General features: G+C 39.8%; 1 protein-coding gene across 1 annotated transcript in view; it reads right to left on the bottom strand.

Moving 5' to 3' along the window:
- LOC127807988 (uncharacterized) overlaps window positions 1-25,924 on the bottom strand; it is a 69,646-nt gene that overhangs the window by 1,393 nt on the left and 42,329 nt on the right. Inside the window, exon 9 of the mRNA XM_052346274.1 lies at window positions 3,231-3,331. Coding sequence (XP_052202234.1) covers window positions 3,231-3,331 — 101 coding nt within the window. The remainder of the gene's footprint in view (window positions 1-3,230; window positions 3,332-25,924) is intronic.

Genomic DNA, 25,924 nt, shown 5'->3' with positions numbered 1-25,924 from the left:
TGGACTCCCCTGGAGGTTCCTAGTCCTCCCTTTGCAGGAGTTTGTCAAGAGGGTCCCCCGAGCCCCTTTGTGGGCACCTTTAACCCTTATGCTTTATTTTCAACTTTTGGGCTTATCTTTCGTGGGCTTTCAAAAATGAGCCTTGGTCCCATATACACATCAATTGCTCTCTACTCTTTCCTATGGGTCTCTCAGAGGGAAGAGTGTTATTTTTGCCAAGTAGTCCTCCTCAGAGACTCTTTTGAGGAAGGCCTTTTTGGCTTCTTCTAATGGCAATCACTTTTTGACATCAAAGTGGACTTTACCTTACTAGATCTTTTTCTTTTGATCCAACAACTGTGATCCTCCACAGGCTTTTTCACCGAATAAGCCAAATTGACACACCCTTTGTCATTTCACCTTCTGGGGTCTCCCTAGGGGGCCTCAATCAAATTCTTTTTCACCTTTCACTAAAGCGATTTTTTTGGAGTTACCCAAGGTTCCAAAAAACTCTTTCGTGCCTCTCTTGGTCTCTCTCGCAAACTCACTCGCACTTCTCTTGGAGGTCTCTCGATCTTCCGTGGACTCTCAAGAAAACTTACTCGCACTTTTCTTGGAGGTCTCTCAATTTTCTACAAACTCTCAGATACTTACTCGCACTTCTCTTGAAGGTCTCTTGATCTTCTGCACACTCGAATCTTCAATTTTGGCAAGTTCTTTTATCATGGTGAGGGTGACGCAAGTTAGTAAACCTGCAACTCCTTAACAGATGCAACTTATTCTAAGCAACCAGTCTCGTTTTTCGAGAGTTGATCTTACAAGGGTCCGTCTACTATATCCTTTCCCTAGGAGTACAAGACAAGTCTTCCCAAGGAGAGGAATACCAGCGACTTATGTGGACAATGACTGTATAAGAGTCCATGAGGCTTCTGTGGCAACTGGTCATCGATTTGCTCTTCTCAAATTTGGGATGGCCTTTTTGAGGATTGACCAACGTTCGAGTTTTTACTGTGGCCTTTTCGAGGATTGGCAATTGGTGGCTATTTTTACTGTGTTTGGAGGATTAACCAACGCGCCAGTTTTTATAGCCTTTAACATTTGCCAAGAGTTAGAAAGCTTTTTCCTAACCACCCTAACAAAGTTAAAAACTTCGACGACAGGTGATTTGTGGTGAGACCCCCAGCGAGCTAGAATGCCTCTCTTCAATGGTGTTGTGATGGAGAGAGGTAGGTACATGAGATTCGCCTACCTCCTCTCAAGGATGTTCCTCCTCGCTGCTTTAAGGCCATTGAGTGATTGACCCCACGAGTCCCTCTTGCTTTTCACGAGGTGATACTCATGAGAATATAGTCCCGGCCAGATGGGGCCTACCTACTGCAAATGCGTAGATCCCTATTGACCTTCCAGTGTCTCCAATGGTGGAGGAAGGTTCACCAGTCAATTCTCCTGATGAGGGAGGCAACTCTCCTCTGGACATCATTAAGGGCCCTTCTGAGTCCTTTGATTTTTCTTTTAATGATGCATCCTCTTTTGAGGGGTGTGGAGGGAGAGGAGAAGCAAGAGAAGGGGGGAGGTTTACTAGCACACCTCCATGCCCCTACAAGAGTATGCTTCTCTTATGGGTATTTTCTTCTTTTTCAGTTTTCTTCATTTTCTATGGTAGTTTGATTTATTAACATCTTGTTTCCTTTTTTGAAAAGATGGGGCATTTTGTGAATATTGCACGCAAGAAGATGGAAGCTAAGGCGGAGAGGAAGCGTTAGGCTGCCCAAGCCATTGTTGCAAACAAGCAGCCTCATTGTTCTCAAGACACGATGGGCCATTCTACTAGAGTCAAGTTTGCCTAGGAATTTTCACTCCACAACCGTCCCTTCTTGCTTCAATTTACTGAATTCTTCTATTACAACAGCCATGCTCTTATCTCCAAATCGCTCACACAACCCTTCAGCGAAATCTGTCCAGCTACCCTGATTCCCTTCATCTTGGATCCACCCTTGATACCAAGAATCAGCTACATTGTTCAAGTAAGTTGTGGCCAAATTGATCTTCTGTTCTTCTGGAATCCTGTAAAACTGGAAAAATCTCTCATATCTCCTTGTCCACCACCTTGGTTTCTTCCCCCTCAAACATTGGAATCTCCAATCTTGGCATAGGGGAATGAGTATGAGTCATGGGCTGCAGATTTCTCACCTGGGTCTCTTTGTTTGCAGGCTGGTCTTCTACTTTAAGAACCCCCTCCGTTCTTGGACAATTAACCTGGTGCAGAAGAATTGGGTCGGTGGTCTGCCTTGGCGAAAATTCTGGCAACAACTGGAATTGGGGCAGGGAGGACAGCATGTTGAGCCTCTGCCTGTACTACTCCATCGTTTCTTGACATCGCTGCAATGCTTCTTGGTGTTTCTCCGTCACCTCCCAGTGTTTCTCCAATTCCCTTCACACAGTGTCCCTCAATTCCACCATGTCCTCCCCACTTTGTACCATCACCTCCAGGGTATGTGACATTCCATACTCCAAAGCCTCTATCTTGATCTCCAACTGTTTCAATCTGGTACCTTCCGCCATATCCCCCTAATCCTCAATCGCACTACCCCTTCCAGTTCCTCTTCGATCACACCGAAATAGCCGTCTCCAGCTTCTTCCAACGCCTTCCTCATCGTGAAGATTATGCCGACAATCCCCACAATTAGTTCGTCCGGCTTTGATACCACAATTTTCAAGCCCTTGGATTAGGGCTGGGCAATCACAATAATTTGAAAAAACAGAATGCAAGAAAGAGAGAACGGGGGAGAGAAAGAGATGATCTGATTAATATCTTCGATGATCCCTTCCTTGCTGCGGTAGGTCTCTTTATAGAGCCTCTAGCACAATTCATCAACTACTTCAACCACCCAACTAACATAACAGCCATAACAGATAGCTGTTGTACAGTTTCTGTTAGTTATGCCTTTACCTGCCTAACCCCTTTTAGTTAGCTAAATGGCTCATACAAGGTAAATGCCTGCCAATTACAATTATACCCCTAGTCGTGACATATTACTTCTAATTTAATTAGCAACCATTCAGTTTCATGAATGGATTGCTGCTGCAACCTACGTTTTGTCGTGTCCTGTAAGTTTAAGCAAATTCCATGCATTTCCTGTCACTGCATTAACAAATGAACAGAACAGACAACCAACATGCCATACAAATTATTTTTCCTATTCCAACATGACACTAATAGAGGACTTATCCAGCATGACACTAATACTTACTTTTCTTTCTGGAGGCAGTGTTGTCATCCATTCATCTCTTTTTGGGGCCACTTCTGTTCCAATGTCTGCCAGGAGCACATCATCACCGTCCATGTATAAGCCTAAAAGTGAAGCCAGCTATTTTTAGTTTCATGCGCATAGTGGCTTTAACAAGCAAAGATGGAAAACCCGATGCGTGCACAGGTTAGGCTTCAAATAAGTTGCATAAAATAAATAAATAAATATACTGAAGGACAAGCATGCAGTCAACAGAAACTTCAGAGTCCACTTAGTTCTAAGAAAATCCATTGGTGTTATTTGCTTTTAGACAGTTTCTGGCAATCATAAAATTGAATAAAATCATTATGTAAGTTATACTCATGTAACCTTGCCAAACTAGGAATATAAAATAAAATGAAAAGACAAATCAAAAGCATAACATTCTGAATACTCTTAAAGTTCATGAATAATAAAACTGAAACAAGAGATATTCAAGAATGAATTCTTCTCTCTTGATTTTTTCATTTGAGCTGATCACATGTATATATACAGATTTGACAACTATCTCCTAAGAATTCAAAACAAGGAAAAATCCATCTCTTATAATCAGTGGCAAAGCCAAAAGTTTTTACCTGGGTGGGAAAAAATTAAATAGCAAAAGAAAATTTGAAATAACATAATATTAAAAAATATATATTGATAAATTACTACAATTATTCTCAACGCGTTTTCATATATTACAATCCCAATAAACAATCTCAAAATAGTTGTCTTGGCATCCGATGGAGAGCTAAGTGGAGGAATGACTAAATGAGAGCTATTGTCGTCACTAGGCTACCAGGAAAATCTTCATGAATGCAAAAAAAAGCAAACCTAAGATCTTTCAAGAATGCCTCAAAATACAGTCCCAAAATCCTTCAAATTGCAATTCTAAAATTCTTTAAAATGCCCCAAAAAATCAGTCCCTAAATACTTCAAAAAAAACCCCAAAAAATCAGTCCATAAATCCTTCAAAATAGCCCCAAAATTCAGACCATAAATCCTTCAAAAAAGCCTCAAAAATCAGTCCCTAAATTCTTCAAAAAACAAAAAAGCCCCAACCTTAAGCCCCTAAATCCTTTAAAAAAGGCCTAAAATTCAGTCCTAAATCTCTTCAAAACATTCAAAATAGAAAAGGAGATGTTGAAGAAGGAGAAAACACTATCATCAACCAGCATTCGATGACCAATTTTACTTGATCGGCGATAGTGAAAGAGAATGATGAGAGACCAAGGAAGTGAGAGATGGAGACCGAAAGCTTTTGAATGTCGTGTTGAATACATTTTGTGACTTTCATCTATTATTTTTTTTTTAAATTAATAATTATTTTTTAACTAACTAAAAAAATAAAAATTCAGGATGAGCAATGGCACACCCTTGACCATATGTGGCTCCACCACTGCCTATAATCAAGGAGATAATTATTTTTATCTTCTTCTAATAAACCTATCTTATCTCTATCTCATATAATCAAGGAGATTTTGATTTCTTATCTTCTCCTAACAAACCTATCTTATCTTCTTCTCTACACCTCCTCCTTATCTTCTCCTCTAACAAACCTAATATAATCACTTGAATACAAAAAAATAAAAGAGATAAATATCTGGCAAATCATAAATCTCCAACACTCCCCCTCAAGTTAAAGAATAGATGTTCACCATTTCCAAATTGCGAAGAATAAGTTCAAAGCCAAGATTGGGTAGTATCTTTGTGAAAACATTTGCTTCCTGCATTTGAGTGGAAATGTGACATAATTCAATCCCCCTTCTTCAAGCTCGTGTTTAATAAAACTCTTGTCGATTCTAACATGTTTCATTCGATTGTATTGTATCGGATTATTTACAATGCTTATGGCAAACTTGTTATCACTGTAGAGTGTAGGGGCTGAAATAGATATTTGTAGATCATCCATTAAGTTTCTCTAGCCAAATAACTTCGGATATGCCTTGTGCAATGGCTCTAAATTCTACTTCAGCACTACTCCTAGCCACCACCGTCTACTTCTTGTTTCTCTACGTGACTAAATTCCCCCACAGCTTTCTGTAAAACCCCGAAGTTGACTTGTTATCTTCCATGTTGCCAGCCCAATCTGCATCTGCAAAAGCTTCAATATTCATCTTTTCATGTTTTCGAAACATCAATCCTCTACCTAGAGTTCCCTTGAGATATTTGAGGATGTGTCCCACGGTATCTAGATGGTGTTGAGTTAGGGAATGCATAAACTGGCTAACAATACTAACTGCAAAGGCAATGTTAGGCCTTGTGGGAGATAGATAGATGAGTCTTCCAACTAGTCGTTGGTACCTTCCCTTGTCTACAGGAGGATCATTTTCATCTAGCTTCCACTTCCAACCTTGTTGCAGAATCCCAACTGGTTTGTATCCTAATTTCCTGATTTCTCTTAGTAAGTCAAGAGTATATTTCTGTTGAGAGATGAAAATACCATTATGGTTTCTTGCAATTTCCATGTCGAGAAAATATATCAAGTCCCTTAGATCTTTAACCTCATATTCTGTTTTCAACTACTGCTTGAGTTGCCAAAGTTGGTATGTGTCATCACCAGTGATGATAATGTCATCTACATATATGATCAGTATAGATCTTTTCCCTCCTCCCATCTTGATGAAGACCGTATGGCCACTTGCCCTTGCCTATATCCAAGCCAAAAGAGTGTCGTACTAAATTTTTTAAACCATGCTCAGGGTGACTGCATGAGACCGTATAGAGATTTTTTTAATTTACATACTTTCCCTTTCTCTTCTTCAGATTTGAATCGATGAGGGATTCTCATGTATACTTCCTCATCTAAGTCACCATTTAGGATAGGAATGCATTCCTTACATCAAGCTAATGGAGTTCCCAATCTAGGTTAGCTACCAAAGATAAAAGAACTCGAATTGTGTTCAGCTTTGCCACTAGTGCAAATGTTTCCTCATAGTCAATCCCGTACATGTGAAGCCTTGAGCAACTAGTCGTGCTTTATACCTTTCAATGTCTCTATTGGCCTTATACTTAACTGTGAATACCCATTTACTTCCAACAACTTTCTGGTTCTCTGGCAAGTCTATAACTTCCCAAGTGCCATTCATGTGTAATGCTCTCATTTCTTCCAAGACTACCTCCTTCCACTGGGGATCTTTGAGTGCTTCATAGATATTGTTGGGTATCTCAACACTATCAACCTTAGTGGTGAAAGCAGCAAATTGTGGAGACAATTTTGAGTAAGCCAAGTAGTTAGAAATAGGATGTTTTGTACATGATCTTACCCCATCTTGAAGAGCGATAGACAAATCCAAATTATCAATAACTGCTCCCTCATTAGTACTAGGAACCTGCCCCAAATCCAATGATTGGCCTTGTTGAGGATCTCTCGGTTTTCGCGAATAAACCAAGGTTGGTTTGTTTATAACCTAGTCTCCCCCTAGTTACTTCAAGTGTTGAATTAGGGCTAGTTTGAGGAACTAGACAACTTTCAGTGGGAACTGGAAGAGAGATGGATGGATCCTAAGACATATCTTCTTGGGATTTCTCCCCTTGGAGATAAAATGACCTACTCTCAAAGAAGGTTACATCATAGGAAATAAGGAACTTCTAGGTGCTTAGAAAATAGCATTTATACCCTTTTTGGGTAGGTGAATAACCAACAAATACACACTTGAGAGCTTTGGGCTAGAGTTTGCTTGGATTTGTTTGAGAGTTATGAACATAAACAATACACCCAAACACCTTTGGTGGTGATGAATTGAGGATTTTTGTGTTTGGGAAGTCATCAGGGAGGATGCTCAAAGGAGTTTGAAATTTTAAGTGTCTTAGAAGGGAGACGGTTTATTAGGTAAAATGCAGCTAGGATAGCTTCTCCCCAATAGGAATGTGGGACTAAACTGAAAAATGAATAGGAGAACTATGAATGTTCCTCCTTCCCTTCCATTGATTTAGATGGTGAATTATATATACAAAAATATCCTCAAAACTCTCCTAAATTATAGGAATAGATTACAACAAATTTAAATGTTCTACATTACAAATTTGAATGAATTTGAACTTGGATTCCCTTATTTGTTTTGAAGACTGATTTATACTTTCTTCCCTTTTATCCTCTATCATGATCCTAGGAGGTGAGCTAGGGTATGAAAGGAAGATCGACAATGATAAGAGAAGAATTTGGGGAAGATATCAGTTGAGAGGGAGAAATCAGCAAGAAGATAAGGGAGGAGATCACCGAGAGAGAGGAGAAATATTAGAGAGAAAATAGAGTATTCAATTCATTTTCAGCATATCCCATTCCTACAACTGAGGCAATATATATAGCCTCACTTAGCTACCAAACAAAGCTCTCTAACTAACTAAACTACAAGACAAAAAGGAAAAATAACAGAATAACAACACCCATGTGCTGTAACCGAATTACAAAAATACCCCCTAACTGTAATTGTAACTCAATTACAGTTTTGCCCCTATAATACCCAAGGTTGTGACAATTCCCCCCCCCCCCCCCGGAAATGTTTCTTGTCCCCAAAAAACTTATTACCACCTAGCCGTTGCTTCTTTATCCAATGCCCATATTCACCCAATGGTTTCTTCTTCGCTTTTCCTTCTTCTTATCTTGTTTTCCCTTTTCTTTTGCCTTCTTGTTTCTTTCTCCTCAGCAATAACAAAATTATGTCTTGACGCCACCCCAATTTCAGCCATCCGCCTCTTCCTTAGTGCCATTAAAAATGGTTCCAAATGTGCCGTCAGCCCTACAACCCCATCCTTTTCAATTATGGACAGAATTTCAATTCTCTCTGCAAGTAAAAACCTATACATTATCTCCAACTCTTCTTGCTGCAATGTTAACTTTGTTTTGTCTTGAGTGCTCGTGCCAATGTCATACAAGTGAGATGTTCCAAGCAAAGTGCCCAGTGCAATCCCTTGTTCCTTCTCCTCAAGTACTTGGTGAAGAGGCTTTTCTGGCTCCTTTTTCTGCTGCTTCCAGAAATCAATAGAATCAAGTGTCTTAGCACTAGTAAGAGCGCTTGAGAGATTGTCATTCTCCAATTCCTCTTCCTTACCCTCTTCTTCCATGTACTCCTCAGCCTTTTCCATAGCCAAGACCAAGGGAGTATTATGTTTAGACCCATTCATATCTTCAGTAGGGGCCTCCTCCAGTGGAAATACTTTTACTTGCTGGTAGCTGGAGTACACCAAGGATTTACTTTCAGTAAGGTTGTCCTCCTTCGGCTGCTCCACTTTAAGGAATTCCTCCTTGTTAAAACTCCCACAATAATCATCGAAGTATTCAATGGAAAAGTTGTAATGATACTTCTTGATTAATATCATTACAAACTCCTGTAGCTTCTCGTGGAACATACGACCAAATTCCTCGCACACTTTATGAATCCCACTGCTTGTTCCTTTGTCCCTTCGGCTAGACTCATTCTCAAACTTCTTTCCCCATGTTTGATTCTTCCGGCTACACTGCTGCTTATCCTTGTTGTCAACTGAAAATGCAGCCTTCTTTGGCTGCCATTGAAGTCCATTCCAGCTGAAAGTGAAGCATTCTGCTTCATGCATGCACTGTCACCCTTAGCTTCACGAGTAGGACTCCCCACTGAAAATGCAGCGCTGTTCCGCTGCAATTGAGGCTGCTCTCTTGCTTGAAAATTAACCACTAAAAATGCAGCATCATTCGACTGCAATTGAGACCCCTTTTGATTCATGTGTACCCTGCTTCCCATGGTCAACATCTCACGGACATGACACTTGGAAGACCAATACATACCGCTCTTCTTCAAACAAGTTAAATCAAAATTCAAAGCCAAAATTAACCTTTGTTTCCCTTCGCTCACAGCCTCAACACAATTCAATAGCCAAGGCAATTCGAAAGAGGTTAACAATAATTCACAGCCGAAATTTGCATCTTGTTTCCCCTTACTTACAACTCAGATGTTTTTATTGGAATTACCACCTGAGAAATTCCTCTTCACTGATTCGCTGCTCAATCCCTTCACAGGAGCCCTACAAGTCGCCTTAAGCCTTCTCAATCTAGGCCAGAATTGTTCGTCCACCTCCTACCACCCAATCAGTCTTGCAATCTTGGACTTTAGCCTCTTATAATTTGGCCAAGACCCCACAGAATTTAACAGTAGTAAGAGGAATCGGAAGCTGGGCAGTGGCCGAGATCCGTTGCTAAGGAGCAACAGCCAAGCCTCAATCACACACGACGACTTGGATCTAGCTACTAGGACAACTGTAATTTACACAAGCTACTGGAATTGAAGGCTAAGGATGGTAACGGAATTGGCCGAGGGTCACTCACCTGCGACACCTTCCAAGTTCGAGTTGAGGGTGCTCGTTTGCTTGGAGATTAACACCTCCCAGCGCCTAATCACCTTCCAGATGTCCAGAGTCGTTGGAACACCACCCAGCCAAGTTGCCTTCAAGTCTTCTCAACTAGACCTACCTTCAGCTCGAATTGAAAGCCCAGCCATGCAGCTACCGCCCAATCACCGACCAACACCAGCGTCTCTGTTGTCGCTGGCCAGAATCCATTATGCTCGCGATTGCTACGAATTCAACAATCTTCTCCGGCCGACTCCTTCTAACCCAATCACTAACCAATTCAGAATCGCCCAGCAGAATCTATCTTCTATGCTGATCGACTTTGATGCAGTCAGTACACTTTGTCGGATTCAAGCCGAAAATCGCTTAACTCGCTTTGCACATCAGTTACGAGCAAGAATTACCGAGATTTGCAGCCGAGAGTCAACCTCCCACTTCGCTTCCAAATTCGCACCGAAAGTTACAGAAATCGCCTTGCTAAATCGCACTCGCTGTCTAGATTGCTGGCAGTCGCTTGGCTTGCTCTTCATTCCAATTGAGATCACCTTACTCATAGCTTCCAAAGTCACCCGAACTTCGACACTGAAACCGCTTCTATACACCACTTACTTTAGTCGCGATCTACCAGCTTTGCTTCACCTTCCTTGATAGACTATACAACTCGGAGAACAGCAGCGAATCAACCTGCTGCTCCGCCTTCACCAGTCAAACCTTGTACCTTTCCTCTACAATTCCAACTGAGAGATCGGCGTTGTTAATTAACCACGTCGGGAAGCCATAGCCTATAACCGATCGGAAATTGCTTAGCTAGACCGCTGTCAAATTCTGCCTATGAACCACTGCCGAAGAACAACAGCTCTGATACCATTTGTCATGATCCCAGGAGGTGAGCTAAGGTATGAAAGGAAGATCGAGAATGATAAGAGAAGAATTTGGGGAAGAGATCAGTTGAGAGGGAGAAATCAGCAAGAAGGTAAGGGAGGAGATCACCGAGAGAGAGAGAGGAGAAATATTAGAGAGAAAATAGAGTATTCAATTCATTTTCAGCATATCCCCTTCCTACAGCTGAGGCAATATATATAGCCTCACTTAGCTATCAAACAAATCTCTCTAACCAACTAAGCTACAAGACAAAAAGGGAAAATAACATAATACCAACACCCATGTGTAGTAACCGAAATACAAAAATACCCCCTAACTGTAATTGTAACTCAATTACAGCTTTGCCCCTATAATACCCAAGGTTGTGACATCCTCTTAGTTTGAATTGTTCTGATCTTTTCTCACACCAACCTTATCTCCTAATCTACTCGTCCACAACTTTAATTCAATCTTCCTTTTCTTTTATCTTCTCCAACACTCCCCCTCAAGCTGGTGAATCTATCCATCACTCCCAGCTTGCCTCTAATTGATTCAAAACAACTATAATTGTTTAGGTCCTTCATCAATTTTTCTAACCAAATAACCTCACATATGCCTTAAGCAATGACTTTATACCTTGCTTCTGCACTACTACAAGCCACTACCCGTTATTTCTTGCTTCTCCATGTAACCAAGTTCCCCCATAGTTTAGTGTAATACCCTGTTGTAGATCAATTATCCTCAATGGATTCAGCTCAATCTGCATCTACATATCCACTAATGCCCCTATCTTGGCTCTTCCTAAACATTAGTCCTCTCTCGGGTGTTCCCTTGAGATACCTAAGGATGTGGTGTGCTACCTCAAGGTGTCTTTTTGTGGGTGAATGCATAAATTGACTAACAATACTTACTGCATATTTAATGTCAGGACGAGTGAGAGATAAGTAGATTAGTTTTCCCATTAGGCGCTGGTATCTTCTCTTATCCGCTTGGTATTCACTTCTATTGTCATCTTTATTCTTCCAATTGGGTTCTAGAAGAGTATTGGTAGGTTTACACCCAAGTTTGCCCGTTTCTTTTAGCAAATCTATTGTGTATTTCCTTTGGGATATGAAAATTCCTTATTTACTTATAGCCACTTCCATTCCAAGGAAATATCTCAATTCACCCAAATCTTTCACTTTAAATACATTCCTTGGTTGCTTCTTGAGATTCTCAACTTCTTGGTTGTTATCCCCTATGATGATAATATCATCCACATATACAATTAGGATTGTTCTTCTCCCATCTACTTCAAGTTTTATGAATAGAGTATGATCTACTTGCCCATGCTTGTATCCAAGCCTATTTAGAGTATCACTAAACCTCTTCAGCCATGCTCTAGGTGACTACTTAAAGCCATATAGTGACTTCTTTAGTTTACATTCCTTCTCCCTTGTATCCTCTGTCTCAAAACTAGGTGGAATCCTCGTATAGATCTCTTCTTCTAGTTCACCATTCAAGAAAACATTTCTGATATCCAACTAGTGTAATTTCCAACCTAGATTAACAGCCAATGAAAGTAGCACCTGGATAGAATTTAGCTTCGCTGCCGGGGCAAAAGTTTCCTCGTAATCAAGTCCTTGAGTTTGTGTGAACCCATGGGTTACTAGTCTAGTCTTGTACCTATCAATGCTCTCATCTGACATGTACTTCACAGTAAATACCCACTTGTTGCCCACAATTTTCTTCCCATCAAGTAGTCTCACAACCTCCCGAGTGTCATTGGTTTCTCAAGCCTGCATCTCTTCCATAACTGTTGCCTTCCATTTTTCATCATGTAATGCATGGTATATATCTCTAGGAATTACAATATCATCAATGCTGACAGTGAAAACCCTGGACTGAGGAGATAGGTGTGAATACCCAAATAATAGGAAATAGGATGTTTGGTACATGATCTCACCCATTTCCTTAGTGCTATTAAGATATCTAAGTCATCAAATCCTTTACATTCCAAACTTTCCACAGCACCAACATCTTCCATAACCCCAGCATCTAAACTTATCTCTAGATTAGACAATGGGACTGACTGAGGATCACAAGGTCTTCTGGAATAAACCAATGGTGGTTTGTCAGAAGCCTAATCATTCTCCTAAATCTAGGTGTTCTCATCTCCCCCTTGATAGCTTTGGGTAGAAACAAGGATTGGGACTGGTTTAGAAACAAGTTGAGGTGGTTCAGGAACAAGTTCAGGAGCAGGTAGGGAAGTAGAAGGAGAGGTAGGAGGAGAACAAGTAGGAATAGATATGGTGGAGTCCCAATATTGCTCTATACTAGGAGTGCCCCCTTGCAAAAATCACCCTTTTAAAAAAATGGTTGATGCTTGAGAAAATAGACATCACAAGACACAATAAAGCACGGGTAGTAGGGTTGTAGCACTTATATCCTTGCTAAGTAGGAGAATAGCCAATAAATGTGCATTTGAGAGCTTTAGGTTCAAGCTTGGATTGAGTAGGTTGGTACTTGTGTACAAAGACAGTACATCCAAAAACCTTCAAGGAAAGAGAATTCAAGACTCAAGTATGATGAGGGTAAAAGTCAAGAAAAACACTTAAGGAAGTCCTAAATTCTAGAACCTTGGAGGGAAGTCGATTAATGAGATCTGAGGCTATGATAATTGCTTCTCCCTAGTAGGAATTTAGTACTGAATAAGTGAACATGATAGCCCCTGCAGTCTCAAGAAGATGACAGTTTTTTCTTTTTGCTACCCCATTTTGTTGAGGGTTGTAAGGGCATGAGCTTTGGTAAATGATACCATGCTCAATTAGGTAATGGTTGAAGTCATTGGAAAAATATTCATGGCATTGTCTGAGCGTAACACATGGATTGAGGATGGAAAGATATTTTTTACCATTTGATGAAACCTTTTGAAGACAAGATAAGCTTTAGATTTGTCTTTCATTAAGAACACTCAGCTAACTCTTGTATGGTCATCTATAAATGTGATAAACCAATGAATGTTAGTTAAATTGGGAGTCCTTGATGGTCCCCAAATATCAATATGGACTAGATGAAATGGTTTCGAAGACTTATAGATATGAGTTGGATATGAGCTTTTGGTTTATTTAGCGAGGATATGTTGTTCACAATGAAAAATATGCCACCTTTTATTAATGAAAAGAGAAGGATACAAAACTCATAAACATGATTTTAGACTCTAAAATAGTAGACAAGGAGGATCGAATATGTAATCTAGATCCAAGAGAATCAAATATGTAACCTAGATCCAAGAGAATGACCAAGCCTTGAAATATGATAAGAGACCTCCTTTTTTCTCAACACTACCAATCTTCTTTCCCAAAGATAGGTCCTAAAATTCACAATAAGATGGAAAAAAATATTACTAAATAGCTTTTTTCTCTAGTTAGTTTGTTTATTGATAGCAAGATACATTTTAAATTAGGCACATATAGCTTTGATTTTAGGATTAAGCCTACCACAAAAGTTGTTCCTTCTCCTTGAGCGATAGATGTTGCGCCATCAACCATAGAAATAGTTATACCCTAATCACAAGGTTCATAATCTAATAACATCTTAAGTAAACCGATCATGTGATCCGAAGCACCTATATCTATTATCCAGTAGTCTGTAGAGAATTTTTGAGAGATTAAGGAGTATCTAGATGTACCATGTTTGGCGAAAGATACTATCGGATTAGGATTATCTGCAGCTTCAGATTTAATCACCTTGGTCTGGCTTAACAACTAATGTAACACTTCCAACTGATCTGCTCAGAGAGTTAGATTAGTTGGTTTTCCAGCTTTGGCCTCTACCATATAGGCAGATTGACCCCCCTTCCTCTGGTTCTTTGGCTTCCAATTTACTAGTTTTCCATGAATTTTCCAGCATGTCTCCCTTGTATGGTATGGCTTATTGCAATGGTCACACCACTATTTATCCTTCTGGGACTCTCCTCTAGATGTGTTAGGTGATTTCATTTGTGAAGTAACCAGGGCTGATGGGGTTTTGTGTATACATCATTATTGGAAGGCCCTGATGCAATTAGCATCACCTTCTTCCTGCTTTCTTCTTGTCTAACTTTTGCAAAAGCTTCCCTTATAGATGGAAAAGGCCTTATCCCAAGTAATCTGCCTCCAACTTCATCTAGATTTGAACCTTCTTCCTGCTTTCTTCTCGTCTAACTTCTGCAAAAGCTTCCCTTATAAATGGAAAAGGCTTTATCCCAAGTAATCTACCTCCAACTTCATCTAGATTCAAATTGAGGCCGTGTGGGAAGTCAAACACTCCCTAATTTTCTATCATCTTGTCATATTTTTTTCCATCTTCAGAACACTCCCAAGTGACTTAATAGAATAGGTCCATCTCCTGCCACAATTTTGTTAAGAGTATTGTAATATTCAGTAACAGAATTAGTACTTGCCTTGTCGTTCGAATAGTAGACCAAATCTAGAAACATTGAGTAGTGTTCTCCATGTCTTAGTATATTTCTTGTATAGCTTCCCAAATTTCCTTGGTTGTCTTGTAGAACAGGTATATTCTTCCAATTTTTTGTTCCATTGAATTGACCAACCAGGCCATGATAGTGGCATTCTCTGCCTGCCAAACGCCATAGGTTGCTTATTATGTGCTAGGCTTAGAAATTGCATTGGTCAAATAACCAACCTTCCCTTTTCCCCGAATTACCAGTAGAACTGATTGGGGTCATTCTCTAAAGTTAGCTCTATTCAGTTTATGCTGAGTAATCTGAAGGTTGTGGCTGTAAAGAGCTATTGGAATGGCTGGAATTTGTCTATTCTTTGTTGAAAGACGGACGGTAGCAGATGTCTCACTGGCTGATTGAGTTTTAGCCATGTCGTAGACTTGAGGAATTCTAAAATTCATAGGTAAGAAGGAAACGTTTGCCACAAAAACGTGGCTCTGATACCATGAAAAATGAATAGGAGAACTATGAATGTTCCTCCTTCCATTCCATTGATCCAGATGGTGAATTATATATACAAAAATATCCTTAGAACTCTCCTAAATTACAGGAATAGATTACAACAAATTTAAATGTACTACATTACAAATTTGAATGAATTTGAACTTGGATTCCCTTATCTATTTTGAAGACTGGTTTATCCTTTCTTCCCTATATCCTTTGTCGGTGCCAAATGTACTGACAAGGGCGATGACAGAATTCCGATGAGGAATTTGCTAGTTGTTGTGAGAAGGAAAAAGAGAAAGGGAGAGAATAGAGAGAGAATAACAGAAAAGAGAGAGGGGCAAATCAGAATATTCTCATCGATTGCCTTTTTAGAAGCATGTGGCCTTTACATATATAGGTGGTTAGGGGCCTTCTAGAAGGTATCCTCCTACCCAATAGCATGTAACGGCTCCAGTACTCCTACTCAACATAATGGAAATTACAAGAATTTAAAGTAATAGACAATTCTACCCTAGGAGCGTGACAAAACCCCTTCCCTTAAAAACATTTCTTGTCCTCAAGAAATTACAATAGTCTGATCACTTGGGGAAATTGTGTGAGCAGCTCCAGTAGATACTCCCACGTGGTGTGGTTTGGATGGTGGTCGGTCTATTGCACTAGCACCTATGTCAAGGGTAGAGAGCCATAGTAGATGACTCTCTTATCCAACACAGCCAACGGCTCTGGAGGGTCTGTCTCTAAGGAGGGAAACTCTGGACTGATTGAGTCATGGGGTCCTACAGACTTCTTCAAGAGGGATACGTGGAAGACCGGGTGGATTCCAATCCTTTCAGGGAGTTGCAGCTAGGGTTGGCAATGGTTCAGTTTGGTTTCGATTTTTGCCAAAACCATAACCATAACCAAACCAAACTTAAACTACTAAAACCAAAACCAAACCATTACCCATTGATTTTAAAAATTAAAAACCATAACCAAACCATTCGGTTTCGATTTGGTTTCGATTTTAACCATCGTTTTTTTAGTTTGATCCATACCAACAAACAAAAACAAACTCTTGCAAATAGCATTCATAAAAAAAATTTATAACTCCATAACAAACAAAGACAAATTCTAATAAAGTTACCTTCTTTTTGCAGAAAGCTACAAATTAACTTCAAATTTCTTGGATATAATTATTTGATTGATAAAAATAAAATAATTTAAGATTAGGTTTTATTTTTATTTGTTAATTACTTTGTAAATGTTAAATATTTTATATATTTGTAATGCATTAGTTAAAATACTTGTAAAAAAATGTATTAGTCAATATATATTATGTGTATATATAATATATTAAATAAATAAATATATATTATATATATATGTATATTTGGTTCGGTTTGATTTGGTTATCCACACATTCGGTTCGGTTTTGGTTTGGGTTTTGGTTTGGATTTAGTGAAAACCATAACCAAACCATACCCATTGAAACAGTGTTCGATTTTTCTCCAAACCAAACTATTATCCAGTTAAACGGTTTTTAACCGCGTTGACCAATTCGATTCCCCACGGTTTCGATTGCAATTGCCATCCCTTGCAGCCGATAAGCAAATTCTTATTTTTATCTTCTCCTAACAAACCTATCTTATCCATAGTTATCAAAGGCGCGCCTAGGCGCGAGGCGCCAGTTTGGCTCCTCGCCTGGGCCGAGGCGGGGCAGTTTTGGCGAGGCCCTCGCCTTGCGCGCCTAGGCGCTAGGGCGTGAGGCGCGCCTCATGAAACCTAGGTCTTCTAACTAAATCTTACAGCCCAATCGCTCCTCACTCCTCCAGACTCTAGCATCTGCCGCGCTTGCCTCTCCTCTCCAGCTCGCTGCTCGCCCGATCTTCCTTTTCCTCTCTAGCCCCAGCCGCGCCTGCCTCCTCTCTTCCTCTCCTCTCCAGCAATCTTCTTCTTCCTCTCCTCTCCAGCCGCGACCCCCTCCTCTCTTCCTCTCCAGCTCGCCCGATCTTCCTCTTCCTCTCTAGCCCTAGCCGCGCCTGCCTCCTCTCTTCCTCTCCTCTCCAGCTCGCTGCTCGCCCGATCTTTCTCTTCCTCTCCAGCGATCTTCTTCTTCCTCTCCTCTCCAGCCGCGACACCCTCCTCTATTCCTCTCCAGCTCGCCCGATCTTACTCTTCCTCTCTAGCCCCAGCCGCACCTGCCTCCTCTCTTCCTCTCCTCTCCAGCCAGCTCGCCCGATCTTCTTCTTCCTCTCCTCTCCAGCCGCAACCCCTTGATCTTCTTCTTCCTTTCCTCTCCACTCTCCAGCAACGCCTGCCTCCTCTCTTCCTCTCCTATCCAGCCACGCACACCTCCTAGCTTCTTAATTTCCTCTCCAGCTGCGCCTTCTTCCTCTATTCTCCTCTACCCACGGTCTTCTCCTCTCTTCCTTGCCTCTCTTCTCATCTCTTCTTCAAGTTGAAGCTGCTAAGGCTGCCCACGATCTTCTCCTATCTTGTAAGTTTTTTACTTGTATTTTATTTGTTTATTTCTTGCATTTTTGCCTAATTTCTTTTGCTGGCAGCTGGTTGTTGATATCTCTTTTAAGTCTTTATAGTTTATTTCTATCATTAGGAGAATTTTGTGGAAGTTGAAACTGTGTTGCAACAGCCCAATAATGTCGTCAACCACTTCGTAAAGTTTGAGACTTTAAGTTTGAACTTTGATGATGTTTCTAGTTTAGAATTTGCATGATGAATGAATTAACTTTGATGTTGTTAGTTTATAGAATTTGAAGATAATGAATCATGAATGATATGAATGTGTTATTATTGATAATTTGATAGTTGTTTATGATTTTACAAGATTTTGAGTTTTTTTCCTAAAAGGTGTGCCTCGCCTCGTGCGCCTCACGCCTCAGGCTCCAGGACCTTTTGCGCCTCGCGCCTTTCAGAACTACGATCTTATCTCTATCTCCTATAATCAAGGAGATTCTTATTTCTTATATTTCCCTAACAAACCTATCTTATCTTCTTATCTTCTCCTCTAACAAACCTAATCTAATCACTTGAATATAAAAATATAGAAAAATAAAAGAGATAAATATCTAGCAAATCATAAATCTCCAACAAGAACTCTAAAAATTCTAAAAAAACTTAGAACACTTCCACTAAATTGTTAACCATCATCTAATCTAAAAAATTAAGGACGTAGATGAAGGGATAACTTTACCTTTTACATGAAGCAAAATTGCTATAACCACCCCTAAGGTTTGACATAACTGTAGGAACCACCCTTCACGTTTCAGAAATAACAATAACCTCCCTTATTGTTACATACAAGGGGTAAAACTCTCTCCTCCCTCCTCTGATTTTAGAAAAAAAAAAAAACTAAAAATAAAACAATTAACGAGGTTAGTTTCGTGCCGATGTGCAATGAAACCATATGGATTCTGGATTTTGGGTTCACCGCAGCAGATTCAAATAAACCTAGATGGGTTCATCGTCCAAATGCATCTTGAACCCAAATGTGGAATCTAGATGTTCATCTCAAACCTAGATTTGAGTTCAAGGAATAGAGAGAGAGAGAGAGAGAGATACACCCTTATGTCACTGTCGCCATTAAGTTCTTTTTAGAAATCGAAAGGCATTCAAACCTAGATGCAAGCTCATCTGGGTTCAATTCGAACCCTTTCCTACATTTGTGTTCAATCAAACCTAGATAAAGGTTTACATTAAACCCAGATACAGATGGTTTGATTGCCAGAAATAAAGAGAAAAAAAAAAGAGTTATCTCATGCTGGACGAGAGTAGAGGCGATTGGTGGCAATGGCCATGGTGGTGACAATTACATAGGCAGTGGTGAGAATAAAGGCAATTGGATCGCAAGAAAAAGGGAAAAGAAGAAAAACATGTCAGAAAAAAGCGATGACGATAGTGATAGTGACAGTGACAGTGATGGCATTTGGTGGTGGTTCGGTCACTAGAGAAGGGGGGGGAGAGTTTCTTAAATATAAGGGCATTTTGGTCATTTACGAATATTTAATTGGGGTTAACTAAGGGGGAGAAATTACAACATAGCATTAAACCTTAGTGAGTACTCGCTATATTTTCTCAAACATTAAGGGTAATTTTTGCAATTATCTTAAACCTCAAGGATACATGTAAATTTTCCTTTATATTATTATTTACGTGTGGTCAGGCTTTACCTATCATCTACCTAATCTGGTCACTGGTTTGGACAGTCAATCCCATAAGCAACTACTCCCTTCCACAGACGATTCTTGACATTCTGCTTAGACAATTGATTGAGATGACCGTCACAGTAGTCAACTATTCCCCAACAACAGATGCCCTTTCAGAAACTTTGGCCTTCCCAGTCAACTGTTTTCCCCGACAACCAAAAATCCAGCTCCTCTGGAGATGCACAGTAGAGTCAACTGTTGCCTTAAGACTGTCTAAGCCTTTATGAACACACATTCTTTACAAACCAACTCTTTACTCATCATGTCTCCTCTTTTATCATGCAATATCAAGGGTCTCTCTCTAAACATTTAAGGCAATCCATCTATGACATAGGTGCACCACAACATCACTATACCATTAGATTACTCATCAATTCCCATAAAATATCAACATATAATTGTCATCTTGGCCTCTCACTACAGGCCCTGATACATACTGTGAAATAATAATATAAGTACAACCCATGTCAAACTCAAAGCATATTAGACTGAGTTCGTTAAATTATTATATTTTTACGTCAAAACAGTAACCCAGTCACAAAATAGTCACAAGCCCTAGTTGGTAGTACACCCTAAAGTAAAGCCTCTAGACATCTTCATGATCTTTATCTCTAATATGTACATCTGTGAAAAATGTTAAAAATACCAGAATGAGCTAGTAATATCACATGCATGCAGGCAAAAACCAAGTCTCAAACCAGAAAACCATCTTTATACGGTCATCTGGGAACCCCTTGACCATAAGGCTACAATCACTTCCTCCCCATGGTCCACAAGTCACTTCCCAAATAGCCCCTTCACTAGGCTTTTATGTCCATGCCTGTCAAGAAAGCCTCACACAAGACTTGGTCTAGCATACATGGCATAAAGTCAATTTGGATGCCTTAGACCAGTGAACAATGAATCATAGGACGAGTGACTCATTTCATTCCAAATGCAACAAATGCATACCGGCAATCATACTCATGCCAATGCACATATAATAATGTAACACATGATATTACCAATGTTTTAAAAAGCACTAAGCACACTTAAAGAGCAGAAGGCCTACAAAGCTTAAGTGCATGCTTAAGCGAATCAAAGCACATATAAATGGAATGAAGACAACAAACATTTATAAGCACAAAAAAATATAAATTATTAAAAATGCAATCATTAAAAAACAACTAAATAATATTAAAACAATGGCTATATTTAATGAGGAACAGAAATACATGGCTCTCTAGTCTTTCATTAAATATAGCCATGTTCGAGAAAAATCATCAATAAAGGTTACAAAATAACCGAAACCTTGTTTGAAACTAACACAACTGGGACTCCATACATCCGAATGGACCACTAAAAAAGGAGAACTAACACATTTATTAACTCTAGTCGGGAAAGAATGACTATGTTTCCCAAGTTGACAAGACACACACTCTAAGGAAGACAGACTGGAGAGACTAGAAACCATCTTCTTGAGATTGGGTAGAGACAGATGCCCTAACCGACAATGGACAAGTAATGGGTTAGCAGCCATTATGCACGACACTGATGAAGCAGGGTGAGACAGATAGTAGAGTCCTTGAGACTCAAGCCCTATGCAAATCATCTGTCCAGTCCTCCAATCCTGAACAAGAACAAGATCAGACGAAAAAGTTATAGAGCAATTAAGACTACAAGTGAGTTAACTGATAGAAAGTAAATTAAAGGAATACTATGGTAAATCTAAAACATATGACAATGATAAAGTAGGAAGGAGTGATGTTGTGTCGATACCCACAACTAAGGTGTGAGAGCCAATAGCCAATGTAACAAGAGGTAGAGACTTCAAAGTTTGAATATGGGATAGAAGAAAACGATTACCAGACATGTGATTGGTGGCGCCGAAGTCAAAGATCCATGGATTAAGAAAAGATGAGGACTTAGTAAAGCAAGCAGTAGGGTTACCGATGTGAGCAAGGGATGTGACAAGTGAAGTGGCCTGTTGTGCTATCCAAAACTGAACGAAATGAGCATACTCTCCCTCGAAGATAGTCACTGGTGAGGAATCACTAGGTGTAATAGACACCTAACCCTCTGAAGCACCAACAATAATTTTAGCAGTACTAGCTGTTTGAGGTGGGCGACCATGTAAGCCATAGCAAGTCTTCCAAGTACGACCAAGACAATTACAATAAGAGCATTGGGACTGAGGACACCCACCACCACCACGGCATCCACCTGAATTACCTCCATGACTAGGATGAGAATCAGTCTAGGTAGTAGAAAGGGCAAAAGTGATCTCCACGTACAGACGTGCCATGATCAGTAGTAATAAAAGAGACTACAAGTAACTCGGCAAATACCTCTATCAAAGCAGGTAGAGAGGCACTGCCGAGAATCTATGCCTTAACTGATTCAAGTTCTGGTCGAATCCCCTAAAGACAGAGAACAGTAAACATTTGATCATGTTGCTCTTGTTGTTTCTTGGTATATGTATCAAATGGCATCAACTCGTTAAAATCAGTAATGGAAGCTTGGAGCTTACCCAAATAGGTGGTCATATCTAAATCAATCTTTCGTAGACTGAACAAAGCACCAATCACATCATAAATACGAGTGATGTCACTCGTATACAACTCATGATCCCGAGTCCATAGAGCACTACACTCATGAAGAGGTAAACATATAAGCATCAAGGGTAGAGTCTGCCACAACAAACTTAGTAACTGTGCATCTACCTTTCACCAAAGAGGTTGATTTCCCTCGGGAATAGTTGACATGGTCTTTAATAAAGGATCCTCAAGGTCATGTCCAAGAAACCAAACTTCGATCGCTGCTGACCAGACAGAATAATTTTGTCTATTCAACTTCTCTGTGGTAATAACTGGTGAGCCCGAAAAATGAGGAATGGTTACAATTGTGGATGTGGTGGAAAGGCTTGTGATGAAGAGTGTGTTGTAGATAAATACATGATACGGAAAGAAACGGTCGGATCTAGATCTGGGATGTTCTGGTTGATTGGATCTGAAGTGGGTTTGGAGTGGGCCAGATCCGAATCTGGGCAAGGATCTGGGTTTGAAGCTAAGAAGCTTGGTTGCTTCAATAATGGCAAACAGAGGCAGGTTTAGCAATGGAGCAAGTCATCGATCGATGGCAAGGCGAGGCTTCGGACGACATCTATGGCAACAGACACGGCGACCAAAAGCAACGACGGCGAGAAAAAGGGACATCCGTCGAGGATGGTAAAGCAAAGAAAGTCAATCGAACATGAGGGTAGAAGAGACTGACAAAGATGACGACCAAAAAGGATCCGATGATGACGAATAGCCAGGGCCTTCGGTCATGCAAACAATGGCAAAGGCGTCTGCAAGTCCGACGTCAACATCGGTAACTGGCTGACAGTCTTGAGTAGGTCAATTGGTTTCTGTGAAGTGGCCACGAGCAGGAGGAAGACAAAGCAATCAACGATAGGGAAGAACAGGCCAACGATGGTAGAGGCAAAGGCCATCAGCGGTAGCGGCAAAGTCAACAACAGCAATTGGGATTAGGGTTAGGGTTGAGGCTCAAATACAATGTGAATAAAATAATGTGTATGTTGTCAATAATGTATAATATAAGAGAATATATATATATAATAGGTATTTTAAATTAATTACACTAATACCCCTTACGTATCTTATTTAACAAGATTGATTGTCACAAAAGAGTTTCATAAGGCCCTTGGTCTTGACTCCAAGTTCTTCAAGTAATCTCTTTATCCACATTCCTTCACAAATACCATGAGCCATGGCGTGGAAGTTTGCTTTTGCACTACTCTTGGAGACCACTAACTGTTTCTTACTTCTCCATGTAACAAGGTTACTCCACACATAGGTGCAGTATCTGGAGGTAGACCTTCGATCTGTGATAGAACCAGTCCAGTCTGCATCGCTATAAATTTCCACCCCTTGATTAGAACCTTTCTTAAAGAAGAGACCCTTCCCTTGGAGTTAGTTTCAAATATCTCAAGACTCTGTAGACTACCTCCATATATTCTTCCCTTGGATCAATCATGAACTAGCTCACAACACTGACTAAGAAACCTTTGGTCTGGTGTGAGAAAGATATATGAGTCTTCCAACTAACCTTTGATATCGGCCCTTATCAACTGGAGCATGTTTCTCTCCCCTTCCAAGCTTGGTGGTGGCTTCAATTGGAGTGTCAGCAAGTTTACACCCGAGCATTCCACATTCCTTTAGCAACTCCAAAACGTATTTTCTCTGAGACACAAAGATTACACTACTAGATCTAGCCACCTCCATTCCTAGGAAATATCGGAGATTTCCTAAATCTTTGAACTCAAACTCTTTGGAAAGGGTTTTCTTTAAACCATCCATTTCCTCTATGAAATCACTTATGGCAATGATATCACCAACATATACAATTACGATGGATATTTTACCTTCCAACAACCTCTTCATGAATGGAGTATGATCAACTTGACATTGAGAGTAACCATGAGACTTTACCACTCTTGTGAACCTATCGAACCATGCTCTTGGTGATAGCTTAAGACCATATAGAGATCTTTTTAACTTGCATACTTGATTCTTTGTAGTTTGAGTCTCAAAACCTAGGAGAATCTTCATGTATACTTCTTCTAAGGCACAATTTAGAAACGCATTCTTCACATCAAATTGAAGCAATGGCCAATCTAAGTTTGCTGCTAAAGATAGGAGAATTCGAATGGTATTGAGTTTAGCAACCAATGCAAAGGTTCTCCAATTGCAACAATACTAAGTTTAGCCTAAATTTATAATCCCTTCTTACAACGGTTTTCCAATCTTTGAACTACGAAGTCAGGGGCCATAAACAAAAGAAAAAGTGCAAGTGAGCCAGCTAGACCAAACACCTGTAATGAAATCTAGTCTAGCCCCTATTTAAGAGATATTGCCTCTTCCAAGAGGCCAATCTTTTCTCACACCTCTCAACCTCATTCCAAATGACTTTCAACTAGATGGTCGGCCTAAGTGAGGCCCAAACACCAAGAGTGAAGTGACCCCACCTTGCACCCAAACTAGTAAAGAATTCATTGACAAGGGACACATGGAGGTTGTCTAATACAGATTAAGAATTCAAGACTTATTTTTAGGAGAAAAAGTAGAATACGAAGCAAGGAGCCTACACAACTTAGAATGAATAATTTCAAAATTTCAGGTACTGTAGTTGTTTTAGATCTTTGTTTTTTTATTCCTAGTTGGGTACCTGCCATCTTAACTCCTAACAAAGATAGCTCTTGAAGAATGTGTGTTAACAATAGCATTATCAAAAGAACTACTAACAAGGTTTACTATACCTTGACTTAGTGATATGTTTAACCCAAATGTCCTGTTCAAAATGGTTCTCCATGATGGATCTGCACAGTAGACATCATCAAGTTTTCACTAGATCCAACGATGAATAGGAGACATCCTTTGAGACTAGCATATACTAAATGAGCAGCTAAAGCCAGGGGTCAGTCATGCCCTTGGGTTTTCCCATAGTATCTTTATGAGGATCAAAAACCCTAAACTCTGTTTTGGTAATATCTTTCTATAACTAGCCTACATATCTGCACATCATTCTTGAGACACTTCAAGATGAGAAATTGCACTTTCATATTAATAAAGCGTTCCTTCATGAAAACACAAATGCTCTTCTCAGGGTTTACAATATTTTGTGCAATTGGAGCTGGGATCTAGTTTTTCCAATAGTTTGATTATCAAGTATGGTTCTATGTCCCATATACAGGGATATTTGTGCAAAAGACAGTCTGATTTATTGATAGGAGGAAAGATTTCTGATAGAAGAAAATCTTTTACTAAAACGACACCCATGGATTCCAAGTATAGATAAATTTAATTGACGATAAAGGTCACTTATTTACTGAATTTTTGAGCAATCATGATGATTCAATCTAATTACAATCAAATTGATGAGATAAGTTCTCATCTTAATCTGACAATTGAAATTGTCTACGTGAGATAAAACCGGAATTAGAACTCAAGTTGATGTTTATATCTGTCACGAAATGATCCGTTGCATTTTTAAAATTCTGCATTTATCTTATTCGATAGTAGTTGGTAGGCTAGCCATTTTGATATTTAGGTATTAGCCGAATTTGAGTGAGGAATCGGCCAGGTGGAAGGGAGGCAAAAGGAATATAGTTTGTTAGAATTGTACCAGGTGTGGGCCCACCTCTGACAGGGGAATATCCCCTCCAAGCAGCCTATATATATCTGCACCCCTCCATCATGAGGGGGCATGAATGAGAATACCAGATTCTGTTTTCCTTCCTACTTTCTACTCTCTCTAATTCCTTTTTCTCTCTACTTTCTGTACTCTAATCTCTGAATCCTTCCCAAAATTCCTACCAGAAT

The sequence above is a fragment of the Diospyros lotus genome, chromosome 8, assembly GCF_014633365.1.
Source record: "Diospyros lotus cultivar Yz01 chromosome 8, ASM1463336v1, whole genome shotgun sequence".
Lineage (NCBI taxonomy): Eukaryota > Viridiplantae > Streptophyta > Magnoliopsida > Ericales > Ebenaceae > Diospyros > Diospyros lotus.
Note: the sequence above shows the minus strand (reverse complement) of the source record. Positions and strands in the feature narration are given on the sequence as shown.